Raw genomic sequence first — 18,313 nt, 5'->3', positions numbered from 1 at the left:
TACAGACATGGTAACGGGTTCCATGGTAACGGTACGCTTTCGTGGTAGTGGAAACACTGAAATAAGCGAACTGTTCTGAACCGACCCGTACCGGACTGCATAGTGGAAACCAGGCTTTCGTGACATTAGTGAAAGTATTGTAGCATTTAGTAGCTTAAAAGTATTTTTTTATGCCAATCCGTCCCCCACTTTAGTATGCTGATCCCGTGTCAGATCTGTTGGATAAATGGGGAGCCTTCCAAAGCCGTCTTTTCCGAGAGGCCTGTGTCTTCCACAAGGGGAATTACGTAAAAGACCTGAGTCGTTTGGGAAGAGACCTCAACAAGGTTATCATCATAGACAACTCCCCAGCCTCCTACATCTTCCACCCCGAGAATGCCGTATGCCATTTCTATTTATTTCTCTACACTGCACTGACACCTCCAAAATACATTACTGTGTCTTGAGCCATCCCTCATTTTGTTTGGTACTGAAAGGAAAACTGGGAACACAGGCAGGGATTAATTAGATTGTGTGCAAAAACAGAATTTGTACAATCATAACAAGTTTGAAAGTCAATATCTGATTCTTAAACACAACCTGAACCCTCTTTTAAAGGAGTCTTCAGGAATAGTTCTCCAGGCTTCATGAAGGACATCCCAAAGCTCTTCTTTGGATGTTGGCTGCCTTTTTGTTCCGTTCTCTCTCAACATGATCCCACACTGCTTCATTAATGTTTAGGTCCGGGCTCTGGGGAGGATTCATCCCTCCATCAGACCTGTTGCCACTGATTTTCAGTCCTGTTCCTGTGTCATTTGGCATAGCTCAGCCTTTGCTCCCTGTAAAGGCATCTGATTGTTTTTTTGTCCTCGGCCCGAGGAGTTTGGATTGGTCAGCTTTTTCTAAGTCCTGCAGCTGCCACAGAGGTCTGATTATTTTCGGCCCTTTTTCTAAATACATCATGTATAGATTACTCTCAGGATAAACGGACCATTTCACCCAGTATTATAAAATGTGTTTCTGAACAAGATTGCCATCCATGCCTTTAATGTTGTAATGTTATATCCTCATTTGTAAGTCACTTTGGTTAAAAGCGTCTGCTAAATGCATAAACATAAACACTAATGTGCTCCACAACGGCTCGGGCCCTTTGATGCGTAGATGTGTGCGCTCTATTGCTCCGATTAATGTTTGGCAGTCCAGCCACGGCATGAAAGTCCCTCTTAATTTGTACTTGTTGGACAGCGGTGTATGGGAATTTGATGTATCATTGGTGATTAACTGATGAGAGCTTTGATGACCAAGGGGAGCGCACGACTCACAGAGGACTGGGACACACCTGATCTGTCTCCAATCTCCCTCTGAAAGATTCCCGTGGCCAAAAATCCAAGGGTGGTGAGGACCTGGGCGTGTGGTGGAATTGGGTTTGATCGGCGTGTTTCTCTCCTGAGTTGTGGCTCTAGCAAGCTGCATAGTTGCAGCAGCACAGTCCTTGGCAAAATAAATCGCGACTTCAGCCATTCGTCTGTTTCCGCAAGGACATCTACACGGTCTCAGAACACACGCTCTCTTCCAAGAGCCTGGCGCGCTAAGGCATTCAAAAGTAGAAAGTCAGCCGCTGGTTACACTTCCCATTGACCTCATTACATAAAGTCAAATTAACCTTCAATTAGTGCATAATTTAAGTCGAACAGAATGTCAGCATAATTATTGGGTATGATTTATATATTTATTTCTGATATCTTCAAAGTAATTAAATATACAATCCATTGGTCAAGCAAACTTGATTCAATTAACAGCGGACTATTTTAAGACTCCTACGACAGGTAGGAAATTAAAAAATTGGTGAATGCGGCAGGTTCTCTGAAATCACTTGTACGCACGACTTAAGAACAAATCTGTTCGTACGAATGGTTGTTGCATGAGGCTCAATGCTTCTTCCCTTGAGTTAGTTGCCTTTATTATGTTTCAATGATTCGTAGGTCAGTGTGAAATAACTCAACAATGTCAAATACAAGGACTGAAAATCAGTGAAACAGCAGCCAATGTCCAAAGAAAAAACCTTAAAAGGCCTTAAGAAAGCCTGGATAACTGTTGCTCAAGGCCGCTTTAAAAGATTACACTGAATACAAGGAAAAGAGGCGTGGCTTAAGAGTTTTGAACAGTACTGAATATGTTATTCACTAAAAGCACTCACATATATCAGACAGTAAAATAGTATATATTGTGCATTTTCAACATCCCTATATGTTGCTGTTTTTAACCCGCAGGTTCCTGTAGTGTCCTGGTTTGATGACGCGTCAGACACCGAGCTCCTCGATCTCATCCCTTTCTTTGAAAGACTTAGCGAAGTGGATGACATCTATGATGTTCTTAAGAAGCAGGGGACTTCTAGCTAACAGAGGCAGGATACCAAGATGAAGAAAATCACCTGCTACTATCGTCACGGGGCCATGGAGGCTGGTGAGCCACAGGCTCCAGAATGCTTCCCATTACAAGGACCACACTTTTTTGGGGAAAAAGGCCTTTCATTTAATCTCATGTCAGCATATTGGATGAATGAGTTAGTCATTTTTGGAATGTCAGCTGGAGACTTAACATGAGATTACGTGGCCTCTGTAGATGTTTTTCAGTGCGGCGAGTGAGTTGTTGTCGTTATGTGACAACACTGACCTTTTGTAAGTGTGCTGCAAAGCTGAATAGTGTGAACAGTTGCTTAGTCCTCTACAAATAGTCCTCTACAAATGAGCTGCCATTAATCATTTCAATGTCAGTACAATGGCATTTGGACAGTAGCACTATTTGACACCTTCACAGAGAAATAACACATCGTGGAAGAGTTTCTCTCGTCAGGAACTCTGGAGATGTATTTAAAATCACATTTTGATTTGATCCAATCACTGCACACTTACTGTGTGTCTTTGGACAGCTTTGAACAAAGTATGTCATATAGTGGAGCAGCCTGCTGTCATTGAGTGTAGTCCTTGTTCACTACATCTTATGTGGTTAAATTACTAGAATCTCCATAGGCTGGATCTGTTGTATACACCTGTTAGCGTTCATAAACCAACACCTTGATCAAGCCTTTAACACACTGACACAGCAGAGAGGCTAAAACTACTTTTGTAAATACAGAATATCATGATTTAATGCAAAAAATTAGATTGATTTTTAATGTTATTTTATTGAATGTTGTTTTATGCTTTGATCTACTAGTTTTATTGGCCAACCCACTGTGTGGTCTATCAATTATTCAACTGTTTTATACGCACAGGAGGAGGCTGTGACCTGCGACAGCGTCTTAGATAAAATGGTGTTAAAGCACACTTTGACGTCTCCTCTTGGTGAAGTTGAATCCGAGTTGTTACATGAGACATTTAAGTGCTCTGCCTGGCTGCTCTGTGTATTCAGTCTCGCAGGCAGACTTGTTCCAGACATGCTCGAGTCCTGATTTTGCACCTTGATCTGGAGCAAGAGTGTATATATTCCTGTTAATTTCAGTAGGATTGCATCACTGTGAGTATTTGTATTGCTTTTAGTTTTAAACAAAATATACTTTGACAATCTGTGAAAAACCATCACCTGTCTTGAATGATGATTTAAGAACTTTTTTACTGTATGCAACGAGAATATTAATATTTTGATTCAAGTAAAGAAACACGTGAAATTGCTACTGATGAATGTTCATACTGAAAAAAAAAAAAAGACAACCAGCGGTATTTTTTTCTGCATAAATAAAGCATGTTTTATTAAAACAGGTCATAATTCACCACAGTAATTGATTTCATAACACAGGAGAGCTCAAAACGAGACAAATGGAATACGGAAGATATTTCAAAAGAAAACAGCTATCCTCCTCCACTTTGCAAACCTAAAACCCTCCTGACAAAGCCGTTCAGTTTGATTAGTAATCAGATCAAATCAGTTTAGAAACCTATTGCTGTCCTAATCTACCTCAATTTTGGCCCAATGTACTTACATTACAAGCCCCTTTCTGTCAGCCCTTTCATCAACATAAAAAAACAGTTTCTATACAGAGAATAAAGGATGAAAAGAGATATTAGAATTTTTGCTTGAATGACCAACATGTCATTTGTTACAGATATACAGCAGTCACAGCAGCCAAACAAAACCATGCTCTGATAGATGGGAAACCTACACTTGGTGGAAGTGAAGGTATACTGTCACCACAAATTGCATACATAGGGTTTGTAATTCAATTTAATTTCATTCTGGTTCTGGGGTTCTATGAAGGACCAAAACGGAATCTGGAGCAAGATGTCCAGTTTTTAACTGGAAAAGACTCGATATGTATAAGACCACATTCACATTCAGTGTGTAAGCGACCTTAGTATGTCTTATGTGTGTACATATACATTTAAGAGATTTGGTTTTTGCTTTGCATTAATACTTGGCCTTAAAATTGGCCTTTTTAAAAAATCAGAATCTATCTTAACAGACATAATAGGTAGATTGAAAATTCAAACTTTAGCAAACTCCTAACATGGATTGTTTAAACCTATCCATAGACTTGTCTTTACAATATCTCAGTCAGAAATGTATTCGCACGAATATACATCCAGCTGTAGCTTTCATAAGTCAAGCAAATTTCACACAGGGCATTATTTACACTGAAACTCCAGCTTGTATGGTAACAGAAAAAAAAAAAAACAGTCTGAAATATTTTCACCTGCTTTGACATCTTTCATGTGAAAGCAAGGCAAGGTATGAGACAGTTGCATGCAATACTGTGTAAAAGCCTTGAGCAAAAACCTCATTTATTTATATATTATCAGGGAAAAAGGAAATAGGTGCAGGGATTCATTAAAACGTGCAAACATCGATGGAAATGCAATATTTATGGCAAAAAGTTTGTACAATTCTAATGAGCTAACACGCTCTCTTCTCATTTCTTTAAATAGTCTTTGGGAATAGTTCTCCAGGATTATTGAAGGACATCCCAAAGCTCTCCTTTGGATGTCGGCTGCCTTCTGTTCCGTTCTCTGTCAACATGATCCCACACTGCTTCAGTAATGTTGAGGTCCGGGCTCTGAGGAGGATTCATCCCTCCATAAGACCCGTTGCCACTGATTTTCAGTCCAGTGTCATTTGGCATACCTCAGCCTTTGCTCCCTGTTACCTTTCCTAAACAATGGCTTCTTCACAGAAGCATGGAGACCATTTCTGATGAGGCTTCGTTGCCCTTCACTTGCCCAGTTTCTTATTCTTTTAAGGACAACACAGGACATCATGCTGAGATATGCCAAGTTTTGGCTAATAGCGGTTTGGGAATCACCTTGTTGGTGCAAAAATACCACACTGTTGCCCCTAAAGTTCTAATGATTTTGTTCTCAGACACGTTCCCCTTTTTATTCCTATTTATACACATCAGTAATCACCTCTGACCAAGTGCAATGATTACATACTGAGTCCCAGTTTCTATGATGAAACTTTAACTATCAAGAATAAATCACATTGCCACAATTCTTTCATGAGATGAGGTAAAAAATAATTTATTCCAACTTAATGGGCAACAGTGTATTTTATGTCAAACTGCTATCTTTATTTATTTATTTTATTTTTTTGTGAATCCAACCAAAGAAATGGGAATAACTTATGTGACTTCTAAGTGCATATAAATGCATAATAATATTTCAAATTTTTTTTTGTTGCAAAGTTGTCTGCTACGTGTAGACACAACTCGGGTTCATGTCTTGAGTTGAGTTAGGTGCCTTATTTATGGCTGAATGATTCATAGGTCAGTTTTAATTAGCTTTACAAACAGAAGATGAGTGGAAAAGCAGTCGATGTTGAGTTAAAAACTTTGCGAGACCTTCAGAAATCCTGGACAACTATTGCTCAAGACCATTTTAAAAGATAACGAGGTTTGTCTCCTTAGAAGCAACACAGGTCTTTTGCACAGTAATGAACACTGAAAATCTGTCACAGCCCATTTTTTAGCAACTTTTATAGATGGTGTGTAAAAATATAAGCAATGCTACAACTTAAAAGCATCAGTGCATCAAAGCATCAATCAATTTGTGTAGGTTAGGTGTCGGGTGGAGGAGGGAATTCTTCAGGGATCACCTGTAACAGATTGATTGGACAAAACATTAGACGGTAGGACAGAGCGAATGAAAAGGCAACTTTCTGCAGTTACAATGCTCGAAGCTTAATTTTTGCCAAAGCAGTTGCAAAGCAGGATTATATTTACCCCATTGAACTTGAGACGTAGGGCCAAGTATTACCCCCAAACTGCGTGTGCTGTTACTTCATGTGGATTTATTTCATTAATATATTCAGAGCAAATTCATCCATCCATCTTTCCAGTGTTAGTCTTCATTGCACAGCAGTCACACCCTACAATGGGCGACTTGTTCTGGCTGTGCTGCGCGTCACCTTCAGTTTAAAGGGGAGTATTTTTACAACAGGTTCACTATCTAGGTCAGACGATTGAGCTGAACTCTGTCGTTTAACGCCAACATAATAAAACTAAAAATAGTTTACGCTCCTGCACTGTGCTGCCTGACCTACATACCTATTGATAGAGTAGGATCATAAACACCCTGTATGACTTACAGAAGGCATATCCCTGGAGCTTAAGCATTCAATGTATTTATTGCTATGTGTTACACATGCAGTGCAGAGTCATGCAACACACTTTAGCGTGCCCCTTGGACAATTCAGAATAAGTCTGAGGGTTGTTTTGTTGACTTGTTTGTTTACCTTTGCAATCCAACTATGACCTTATTGCTGGATAGTTCTGATAATCCACTACAAAAAAAATGTTCTCCTGCTACTCACGAATGCACTGGTCCACTTATTTTGTTTTTATTAAAGTCAAAAGAAGCTAACTCAATTCTTTGTTGTTATCCCCACCTAGTGGTTAGAGTTTGAATTACACCACTTGACTGTACATTTTTATGATCACTTTCTGAAAAGGAAGTATGCTCTCTTCAGTTATAAAGTTTTGTGTATCAGGACATGGTATCAATAAAAGCTAAATACAACTTTAAATGCACAATAACACACATTACACCATGTCCTTTCTCACTGAACAAAAACTAAGCCAAAATGCAGAAGCAGTATGAGGAAAACTAAGTACACTCCATGATTTAGTACCTTACAGAACCATCTTTAGCCGCCATAACTTTAAGAAATCATTTGCTCTATGACCTCTTTAGTTTCTCACATCGTTATGGAGGAAATTTGGCCCACTCACACAAATTTGTTTATGCTCTGCCCTCTTGAAGGGATAGTTTGCCTCTTTTGACATGAAGCTGTATAACATCCCATACTAGCAATATTATTTATGAACATTTTCTAACCTCCTGCTGTGTCCTGTGAGCCGAGTTCCGGCCTCGTTTTGGCGTTGATGAAGGTAGTCCGGCTAGTTGGCTGGGGTTGCAAAAATAAAGCATTTTTTTTCTCAAAACAATATGCGTTCAAAAGAGTAATACATTTGGATCACAAAATCGTTGTCCAGGAAAAAGTCAGACCTCACAATCGCTTGGCGCTGTTTTCTCTCTCCCTTCGTATCACTGCGTGCTGTGTAGACCGTGCAGACCGAAGTGCAGACCGAGCAGTAAACACTGTAACAGGTGCGGCTGTCGGCAGGTGGTTGCACGCAGCGATACGAAGGGAGAGAAAATAGCGCCAAGCGATTGTGAGGTCTGACTTTTTCCTGGACAACGATTTTGTGATGCAAATGTATTACTCTTTTGAACGCATATTGTTTTGAGAAAAAAACGCTTTATTTTTGCAACCCCAGCCAACTAGCCGGACTACTTTCGTCAACGCCAAAACGAGGCTGGAACTCGGCTCACAGTACGTAGTGGGGGGTAAGAAAATGTTCATAAATGATATTGCTAGTATGGGATGTCATACAGCTTCATGTCAAAAGAGGCGAACTATCCCTTTAAGGTCCGACCACGGCATTTTAATCAGTTTGAAGTCTGACTGGACCATTGTAACACCCTGATTCTTTTATTTTTCACTTTATATTACAAAGTGAATTATTATATACACACACATACACATATTACACATATTGACATAGTGTAATATGTAGGACTGGGCCGTTAACTCGTTAATTATTTAACACCGATAAATATTTTATCGCACATTAACACAGGTTTTAATTTTTAAATTTTTTTTAATTTAAAAAAAAAAATAATAATTGTTTTTGGGGGGCTTTTTTTATGGAGGGATTTTTTTTTTGCGGGATCGCAAAAGTTTTTTTCCCACGTCAGTGAACCGGAAGTAAAACAGACACAGCGATGGAGGAGCCTACCCATCATCCGTGGGAGAAGTTTATTGATTTCTATTTTAGTATTGGCCTAACATATAAAGACATCAAAGATCACAGTACCCATTACGACGAGAAAGCTCCCTCGCCCTGAGTATTCTTTTCAGATGTCTCTCACTTATGTCAAAGCCATGTCTACGTGCAAGAACGGATTTGATGTCTTTATATGTTAGGCCAATACTAAAATAGAAATAAATAAACTTCTCCCACGGATGATGGGTAGGCTCCTCTATCGCTGTGTCTGTTTTACTTCCGGTTCACTGACGTGGGAAAAAAACTTTTGCGAGATCCCGCAATACTTTTTGCGAGATCTCGCAAAAAAAAAAAAATCCCTCCATGTCCCTTTAGAGGCTCCGTACTTCTGTGTCTTTAATGGATAGGAAAGTTCAGAGAGACAGGAAGCAGGGGGCAGAGAGAGGGGGAACGACACACAGTACAGGGCCGTCCGATGTGGGATTTGAACCGGGGCCAGCTGCAGCGAGGACTATAGCCTCTGTACATGGGGCGCCTGCTCAACCCACTACACAGACCACAGACCACCCCTGTTTTATTATTTATTTTATTATTGTAAAAGTCTGTTGCTCACAGGCTTGTATCTTGTAAAAGTCTGTTCCTGTCTGCTGCGGAAACAGAAAAGAAAGTAATTGGCGGATCCACCAAACATGGTGGATCTGCTGATGTTAAAAGTGTGTTTGCACAACAAATGTTATGGCGCTTTCATTCATATGGCAGCACATTTAAAATAAAACTAAATGCTAAAAGCTATACACTGCTTTTGAATTCATTTTTGGATTTTGTGTACAAATGCGATTAATCAGGGAAATCATGTGATTAATTAGATTAAAAATTTTAATCGTTGCCCAGCCTTAGTAATATGACATGTGTTCTTGTTCGTCTGCAGATAAATTTAAAGACCTGGTAACTTCCAGATGATTTTTATAATGTCTGATCCTTAAACCAAAGAACTGAAAGAGAGTGTATTTTCTTTGAAATATCATTGGAAAGGGAAATTGGAACTGAAATGTACACACACACACACACAAATATTGGAACGAACAGCTCTGTCAACTCACTCACGACTCGAAGCTGGGCTTTGCTCTTTGCTTTCCCAGATGTGAACTCCACCACCCCGTTCATGTCTGGGGAGGTTTGCCTCAGGGTCAGCCTGTGGACTGAACCCATCCTCTCCAGGCGGACTCGAGAGCTTGGCTGCAAGGGCTCACCATTAAGATTCCACACGGGAGATTTCAGGACGGGTACTGAGACCTCACATTCAAAGCAGGCCTCATCAGGGGCCATGACTTCCACATCTTTCAGCTCTCGAACCATCAGCAAGGACTGGGCTGTGAAAACGAACAGAAGCAAAACAGCAACGAGATGGAAGTCAGCTTGTTGGTATTTTCAAAGTGATGTTATGCTACACACAAATATTAGCTTTGGCATCTAAGCACTTAAGCCGACTTGTTATTTCAAATGAAAACTTGACCATGTCAGCTGTTGAGGGGATGACTTGTTAACAATATTTTAACTAGAGTTGGGTAACGATTAAAGCAGCGGAGTCTTGCATCTGACGGCCCTGTGCTGCGTGTCGTTCTCCCTCTCTCTGCCCCCTGCTTCCTGTCTCTCTGAAGTTTCCTATCCATTAAAGGCACAAAAGCCCCCCCCCCCCCATTAAAAAAAAAAGTATTATTTATTTTTTAATAAATAATTAAAACCCACGTTAATGCGCGATAGAATATTTATCGGCGTTAAATAATTAACGATTTAACGCGATAATAACGAGTTAACTCGCCCAGCCTCAATTTTAACTTTTGAATGAAATAACTGAGAACACAAAGCTGTTTGCAAAAAGAGATTCTCAACAGAAGCAGTAAAAGCACATTTGAAAGAGAAAATAGACGTAAAAAGGGGCCACTTTTTTTGCAACTGTGCTGGTACTTAATTTTCCAAACTACAAAGAAAAAGAGATGCATTAACTTTGTTTTACCACTGAGTACCATTAAAGTAACTTTTGTATGAAATCTGTAGCTCCCTCAGTTGCACACACTGTTGTTTTAGGACAGTCTTTGTGGGGGAAAATAAAGTATTGCTGTGGAGTTATCACAACTTCAGTCCTGGCATTGGTCACGGCAACATATCACTCATATGCAAATACCCTATCAACAACACCTTTCTTGCAGTGTAAAAATCTTTGACAGTTTTCTGCTGTGTGTTGAAATCATGAAGGCTCCTACCCTCCACTGTCAGTTTAGCAGAGCAGGTGAACTCCCCGACCTGCACACTGTATGTGCCCTCATCATCTAGCGCCACCTGCTGGATGATCAGTTTGCGATAACAGCCTTCACTGCAGATCTCAAAGCGTTCAGAGGGCAGGATGACGTTGCTGCCTTTGTACCAGCGGATACTACATCTGGGGTTAGACACTGTGCAATCCAGGATCACACGGCTCTTCTCAAGGGCAGTCTTGTCCTGCAGGGGCTTTACAATGTTGACAGGAAGCTCTGAAAATAGAAAAATGTTTAGATTTAGGACACAATGTATGGCTGAATGATAAAGCAAATCCTAACGCATTGTAACTTTACTATATGTGACCCCATTTGCAGTAAACATAGTTGGCACAGTCATATGAGCCAAGTACCAAAATATTTTAGAAATGTTAAAGTAAAAAAACCTAAAAGTTAAGTCGAGTTTTCCAAAGTTCAACAAAAACTAAAATTTGTTCATTACTTTGAACATTTTTTTTAATAGGACACAAGTAGTAAGGAAATGATATCTATTCTCTTCACCGACTAACTTCATTGTATTCGGAAAATATGAACAAATCAAGAATTCGATTCCAGCAACACACTCACAAAATGTTGGTAGAGAGGCAAGAAAGTTTAGTTTTTCAAAGCAAGGATGGGTTATGGCTCACCACTTTGTGCTAAAGTCAGTCTAAGAATCTTTAGCCAGTTCCAAAAACATATTTCTCAATGCAAGATTGCAAAGAACTTTGTCCTTTCAACATCTGCAGAAAATGCCATTGTGAAAAAATCTAGGAAATCTGAGGGAATAAGTGCGTAAAGACAGTATGGGATGGGTGCGACCTTTGAACGTTTCGGCACCACTGAATAAGAAACTTTCATGTCACCATGATGAATACAATCACATGGAGTTGGATCCTGCAACTGTAATACGTAAGGAGAAAACTATACATCAACACTGTGTAGAAAGGCTGCCGAATTCTCTGAGCACAACTTAATTCAGATGGACAGAGAGACTGTGGACATGTGTTTTGTGCTCAGGTGAGTCCACTTGTCTGCTGTTTTTGAGGTCAATAAAAAAGATATGTGAAGAGAGACCGTCTAGGTAATTATTAGAGAAAGGTGCAAAAGGTCTGCGATGGTATGGGGGGGCACCAGCCCCTTTGGCATGGTTGACCTCCAGATGTGTGTGATGATGCAGCGGCATGTATTGGAATTTTGGAGAAATATGTCACAATCGAGGTGACATCTCGTTGCTTTGGACTATCTGACGTGTAAATTACACAGCAAAGATGATGTTTTTTGTAAAACATGGGAACCCTTTTTGTCATATATTGGTTTGAATATCTCTGCCATTCTTGCAAGAGGGTTTGTATCATAGCTGAGAATGCTCTGCCTCGTAAATGACACGCTACCATTTAATTTATATGTTATTGTTTCTGTGTACCTTTCTTTGATCATGTGAATGTATCATGCATGGCAGTGTACACTTGGTTTATTTTGCTTGCTTATCTTATTGATATGGGATGACTCCTGAATCTTTCGCCTGTATAAATTTAAATCTGAATTTGAACTTGGATGTGTATGTGAGCCAAATGTGTGTATGTTTGTTTTTGTCATGTGTATTTCTGTTTTGTATTTTGAAAATTTAATAAGCATAGATAAAAAAAAACAACAAAAAAAACGTTTATAAAAAAAGGAGACATCTCTTCGGCAGGACAACGCCAAACCCAATTCTACATTCTACTTACAACACTGTGCCTCGCAACACTCAATAAATCACTATTATCAGTTCCCAAACATCGAAATAAAGGTGTTGCAACACAATAAAATCAACGTTACACGACTAAATTTCTCTTTTGAGTGTGGTGCTGCGCCAAGATTTAGATTTGTTTTTATCTTTCAAATACAACCAAGGCGATCAGTAAATAAATGTTAAAATGCTTTAAAGCGAACAAGACAACAGACTAGTAGAAGAATATAATCTTCTCAGGCTACATCATTGTTAACACTTTGTTAACGCCTTTGAACGTAGTTGGCTGTTCGGCCTTTTTTTCTGCCACCTTTAGTTTAATCATTTAATACCTTCCACCTCCAGGTGAGCAACAGATTCAACATGTCTGCCAACAAACTTGATCGCTCCAGAGTCCTCTGGTCGCACATTGCACATGAGAAGAAAATGTTTTGTCCCTAAAATAAGAAAATATTTAGAAAAATAAACATGATCAGAAAACAACATATTCTTAATACGTCAAATAATAATTGATAATATATATATATATATATATATATATATATATATGTATGTTTTGTTTTTTTTCATGGATACCGTCAAATTCTTCTGCCGAACTGGTTAGAATATTCATTCGTTGAGCAGCAAAACACGTTAAACGTGCTATAAATATTAGTTCAAGATTGAAACCCATAATCAGTTTTCAATCTTACCTTCCTGGCGGATCTTGATGGTGCTGGTGGGTTGTATCCGCTCCCCATTTTTGTACCATTCCCCTGGCACGTCCTCCACAGAAATCTCACAAACAAACACAGCATTCTGGTCCTCCTGGATGTCCAGGTCTTGAAGACCTTGAAGGACCAGCAGCTCACGCTCTACAGATACAATTTTTGATTAAGAATTTCTAAATATACAAGAAGTACCTTTTGAGGTTTTTCTTTTTTTTTTAAAGTCAGTTGTACCTGGCTTTATTTCCCCTTCTGAGAAAAAAAAAAAATGTTTAGATGCCAACAAAATCTCCACTGTAGTACTTCCTATAAACCGGCAGATGGCAGTGTTGTGCTACACTAAGGCTCAAACCCAGTTTACCACACTGTTATCTCTTCTATTTTTACAAAGAGAGACAAAAACGGTGACATATTTTCAAATATCGTACTATATTAAATACTAATCTATCACTGGAATGATATCATTACCTGTCAAACTTTCCAGATTTTACAAAAAGAGTTGGTAATACAGATTTATAATTCCTACAGTATGCTCAAGCACGTTGTAACTGATGTTCTGTGTGGATAATGAAAATATTCTGTGTGGACCTACTGTCCATACTTTTTTTTTTTTTTTTGAATATTCAGACTTTTTAAAAAGTCGACCTATAAGCAGAAGTCAAATTAACTCACGTTGTAAACGTCTCTGTGGCCTACCGGCTATGTGCACAGATGTTCTAAACTCTGGGTGCAACAAAGCTAACCGGTAAGCCGTAGTAACGTAAGCTAGCACCCGAGGGAAATAATTGTTGGCTGAATGTAACCGCTCTAAAATTAAAGATAAAAGCTCAGAGGAGATAAGAATAATCCTGAACTGAAACGGAGCTGTGAATTATAGAAGCAGCTAACAAAGATGTGGCTAATAGTGGATAAGCTCAACAAAAATGGCCAGCAGTGTTTATCTGCCATTTTTAGTGTTCGGTAAGTGCTACATAAACTACAAATTTATTAAGTTGCCTAACTATAAATTATTGGATCTAAATTTGCCAAGCTAAGTGTCCATTCTGATAACATTTGACACATTGTTACTGGTTGACTTCATTGTTCATCTTTTGTTCTTGTAATTTTAGCAGGGTTTGTGGAAACAGCTATGTCTCAATAACTTTTAATGCTCGGCCTGTAGAGGTTCTCACAGATATGTGGATACTAAGTGAAACAAAAGGTTAACAGAGGCTAAAAGTATTCTACACCTTCACATTATAAACTTTTTTCACATTTATACATTTCTTGGAAAAGCACAGGTAGGAGAGTAGGGTCTCAGTGAACTCTTATGGACTGTACAGTAGAAACTAAACAAATTCAGGCAATATATTATTATTATGCTTAGGTTGTGATCCAGTAGAATGCTAGCAGGCTAACTTGAGTAGAAATGAACATGCTAACCTAAACCTGGTCAAGCTTTAAATGATACAACTTTATTTTTTCCAAGAGGCAGCAGAATCACTGAGGCCTTACGTCTGCCATCAGCCCAATGAGAGAGGAAGAAGTACCCCAGGAGTCTAGTTTCATAACAGTAATAACAGTGGAATTATCACCGTTTGAGTAAGCCACAATTTGTTTTGACTAATTGTTGATACAAAATGGGATTTAAAAAACTTTATATACAGTTTATGGATGAAATTCAGCATATGCTTGTCTGGCCTGTAGTCTGGCCAAGTGAACGCCAGAGGAAACTGTTAGTTTCTCCAGGGGTTTGTTAGTATGGGTGTTTAAAAATATATTTCTTTGGCCTTTCAGCCTACCCATATCATCATATAACACCCCTTAGAAACAACAGCTAAGGCTGTTGCCTGTGATTTGTAGTATTAAGGAAGCAAAGTTTACCATAAACCTCCACTGTACAGGATGTCGAGGCATCTCCAGCATCACAGGTGTACATGCCGGAATCGGTGACATGGCATTTCATGATCTGCAGGAACCTTTTCCTCCCCATGGCATAAATGCGCAAGTCTTTGCTTGGCTTCACCCCATCTCCATCCTGAAAAGGTTGACACACACACACAAAAAATGTTACTTAAGGCTATTATACTGTTGAGTCTTCTTCAGTTCTCTATTGATACACAGTAGTTTTAAGAAGACAAAAGCAAAAAATTTTACCTTCAGATTCAGCCTAAAATAAAATGTACTGTAGGTACATTATGCTTTGTAACAACTCAAAGGAGGAGCTATTATGTGAAATTATTGTTTTAATTCATTAGACAGTCAGTGCTTCAGGTTAACGCATTTTTAATTGGGATAATAAAACATCAAACAGAATTATTAATGATTGATTTGGTTTAAGTTTTTTTGTTTGTATTAGAAATGTGGTTAAAAGGAATACGAAAGTCCAAGACTTGCCTTCATCCATTTCACATCGATGTTGTGTCTCGACAGTTCACACTCGATACAAATCACCGAGCCTTCGGGGACTTTTTGATCCTCCAGTTTCCTGAAAACTGTCACTGGAGGCTCTGGTGAAGAAAAAAGGCGATATGGTTAAAGAACCAAAATTCTTCCATTTTTAAGAAGAATTTTAATTGGCACTGGTCTCGGACTAATGTGATGATGCATTTTTATGCAATTGCCATCTGTGCATTTCAACCCCAGCTCAATGGGATGAGTGACGAGACAAGTGATTATATTATGAGATAAGGTTCTAGTAGCACCTGCCTGAAAAGACCGAGTAGAGCCTTTGCCTTTCATTGGATCTTTCAAGGCTATTTTGTGTTTGTAATGTGAGCCTGGATAAAGGCAACAGTAGCAGAGCTGTCACTTTGTTCTATTATCATGCCTTCAGTGGTTGACATTTGGCCCACATTGAGTGGATCACTTTAGCTACCAGTCTGAGGTCACAACCAAACTAGTACTGTAAAATGTTGTATTGGTACTACAGCGATACTACAGCAGTACTACTTTTTACCACTGTGGACAATAATGTGCAAATCTCTTTAATATGGCAATAATGACTCAGTTACTCATCTTATTACTTGGTTACATCTTATTAATCGGCACGTTATCTCAAAATGTCTTTTAATCTCTTACCCTTCACGACAAGCCTGGCAGATGTCTTCTGATTCTCTACACAAAACACAAAGGTGGCGGTGTCTTCCACTGAAAGGTTAGAAATGGTGAGGCTGTGAACCTGTCCTTTGGCGCTCATACGGAAGTGATTCGTCGGCTTAAGCTGAATTCCATTTCTGATCCAGGTGCCTGGAACATTGGGATGGGAGAGCTCCACCTCGAAAGAAGCCGTTTCTCTCTCTGTAATTTTAACCTCGGTTAGCCCCCTCTTGATTGTGATTTTTCGAGCTACAGGAAAGCACAAAAAAAAAAGCAGAAACTTATGTGTGCGAGAATGGATCGTAGAATAAGAATTTCCTCTTGAATGAAACACTGATCAGATATGGTATCTATATCTTTTATAACAGCAGTTAAACAATGCATTCTGCCTTACACATACGAGCTGATCGTAGCCATTTGAGCACTTGGCTTTACACAAAAGCCAGCTTTGAAACTGCCAACATTTTTCAATTATTCTACCATAGACCGAGCATTCCCGGTGGAAAAGAAGGAGTGTTTATTTTGGAGACCCGATGACAACAACCTTAGGTTTGAAGGCCAGCGAGTAAATTTAGATGCAATGAGAGGAGATCCAAATTCATAGGAGGTGCCAACAACAGCCTGAAGTCCTGACTTTCCCCTGCCCACCCACACAAGTGTTGAAAGAACAGCCTTTAATTCACCCACTCACATGTAGATCACAGGACTAAGGAATATAAACACAAAGATAAGAACATCTTAATCACTGCAAGATGTTAGTTTTATAGTGTGTCAAGCTTTTAACTTTTTAGATATTGAAGCGTTTCAAGTTTGGAGATTTTTCATTGCTTGTCATTTAAAAACTAATTCCCTTAAATCAGGAACTTAATATAATTATTTTAACGGTGATTCCAAACCACATGAAATGATTAGTTTTATCCTGTGTTGGTACAGAAACACTAGTCTGTTCGTCCCTTTGGGCTGTAGAGATATCACCTGTTGGTTACCATCATACCCCAGAACAAGTGCCGCCTTTCTCTGCAGGCGCTCAAATTACTCCGACTCAGTTAATTGAGATTTGCCCTCACAAAAAAGCAGCGACGGTGGGAGCGCAGGAGGTGAAGTTCTCGGTAACAGCAGTAAACAAACAACAACATGGCATGGTGAGAACACGTGGACACTCACGCTCCACCGTGAGCAGGGCTTGCGTGCGGTCATGAAGGGTCTCGCAGCTGTAGGTTCCCCGGTCAGACGCAGCCAGGGTGTGGATGGTGAGACTGTGTTCTCGGGCCTTGTGTTTCAGGGTATATTTGGCACCGGGATGGATCAGCACTCCTTGTCTCATCCACTGCACCTCTCCTGAATCCACACTCACCTCCACCTCTAGAGTCGCCTCGGTGTACTCTTCAGCTATGACTGGCGTCATTTTCTTGGTGAATAACACCTGTTGCTCTTAAAAAAAAGAAGGCGATCTCTGGCATTAGTTTGAAATGGTAATCATTTTTCCCATGCTAATGTGGTATAAATATCAGTACTGCTGGATGCAGCTCATCATGGAATTATGTGGCGATGACTACAAATGATTGACAAATTGTTCTGACTGCTGTCATTCATGCAGATGAGTTGTATTCACATATAATGCTATGAAAAGGTAGCCTGGGAATTCGCATGCTGCTTTGCGCGCGATTTCATTCACACTGCAAAGGCAGCCTGGAAACCACCGCCCTTATTTTTGCCTGAGTTAGGGAAACAATCACAGAACGGGGGGGGGGGCAGCAAGGGTGTTAATCCAACATGGCAGTGTTGTGGAGAAAAGGAGTCGAATCACGCGTCGGTCAGCCGTCCATTGGGGAGTTTATTGGAACAAACCGTCACAGCAAATATGCATACAGAATGTTACAAAATGTCCGCAGAGTTCATGGACTTTCAAAAATTGTTTAAAAAAAAAAATTTTGGGTGCTTTCGCCGTAACTATAAACAATCTCATTCTAACTATCAACAATATTCATATGAACCAGTCAACAAGGCACAGGATGTAATTAGGCCAGATGTCATGACATTTCTCTCCCACAGCAGCGGACACAACGTTACCGTTCGATGCAGCCTCAGAAAGTGTTTTAAGTAGCTTAGAACGCAAGTTTACTTTTAAAAAAGAGCAACGTTTGGCGTTGAAAGATTTCATTGCCTTCTTCCTCGTCAAATTTCTGTCGCTGCTCTACATACGTCATCTGGTATAAGTGATACAATTGGCTATGAATCGCGCGCA

General features: G+C 39.6%; 2 protein-coding genes across 10 annotated transcripts in view; one reads left to right on the top strand and one right to left on the bottom strand.

The window, feature by feature from the left end:
- The window catches only part of LOC142396383 (carboxy-terminal domain RNA polymerase II polypeptide A small phosphatase 1-like), a 29,854-nt gene extending 25,899 nt beyond the window's left edge, over positions 1-3,955 (top strand). Inside the window, exons 5-6 of one of the 2 annotated variants that reach the window (XM_075479056.1) lie at positions 195-380; positions 2,250-3,955. In XM_075479056.1, the coding sequence (XP_075335171.1) occupies positions 195-380; positions 2,250-2,378 (315 nt within the window). In that variant the 3' untranslated portion in view covers positions 2,379-3,955. The remainder of the gene's footprint in view (positions 1-194; positions 381-2,249) is intronic. The other variant, XM_075479057.1, reaches the window with a different exon arrangement.
- A 453-nt stretch (positions 3,956-4,408) lies between these two features.
- The window catches only part of obsl1b (obscurin like cytoskeletal adaptor 1b), a 43,656-nt gene continuing 29,751 nt past the window's right edge, over positions 4,409-18,313 (bottom strand). For all 8 annotated transcript variants that reach the window (XM_075479047.1, XM_075479049.1, XM_075479048.1 and 5 more), the window contains 9 exons: positions 17,233-17,499; positions 16,051-16,317; positions 15,367-15,479; positions 14,854-15,007; positions 12,976-13,137; positions 12,616-12,720; positions 10,522-10,788; positions 9,361-9,630; positions 4,409-6,066 (listed from right to left, as the gene is read on the bottom strand). In XM_075479047.1, the coding sequence (XP_075335162.1) occupies positions 6,056-6,066; positions 9,361-9,630; positions 10,522-10,788; positions 12,616-12,720; positions 12,976-13,137; positions 14,854-15,007; positions 15,367-15,479; positions 16,051-16,317; positions 17,233-17,499 (1,616 nt within the window). In that variant the 3' untranslated portion in view covers positions 4,409-6,055. The remainder of the gene's footprint in view (positions 6,067-9,360; positions 9,631-10,521; positions 10,789-12,615; positions 12,721-12,975; positions 13,138-14,853; positions 15,008-15,366; positions 15,480-16,050; positions 16,318-17,232; positions 17,500-18,313) is intronic.

This window comes from Odontesthes bonariensis, chromosome 12, assembly GCF_027942865.1.
Source record: "Odontesthes bonariensis isolate fOdoBon6 chromosome 12, fOdoBon6.hap1, whole genome shotgun sequence".
NCBI lineage: Eukaryota > Metazoa > Chordata > Actinopteri > Atheriniformes > Atherinopsidae > Odontesthes > Odontesthes bonariensis.
The sequence above is the reverse complement of the archived record's forward strand: the minus strand, read 5'-3'. Positions and strand labels throughout refer to the sequence as shown.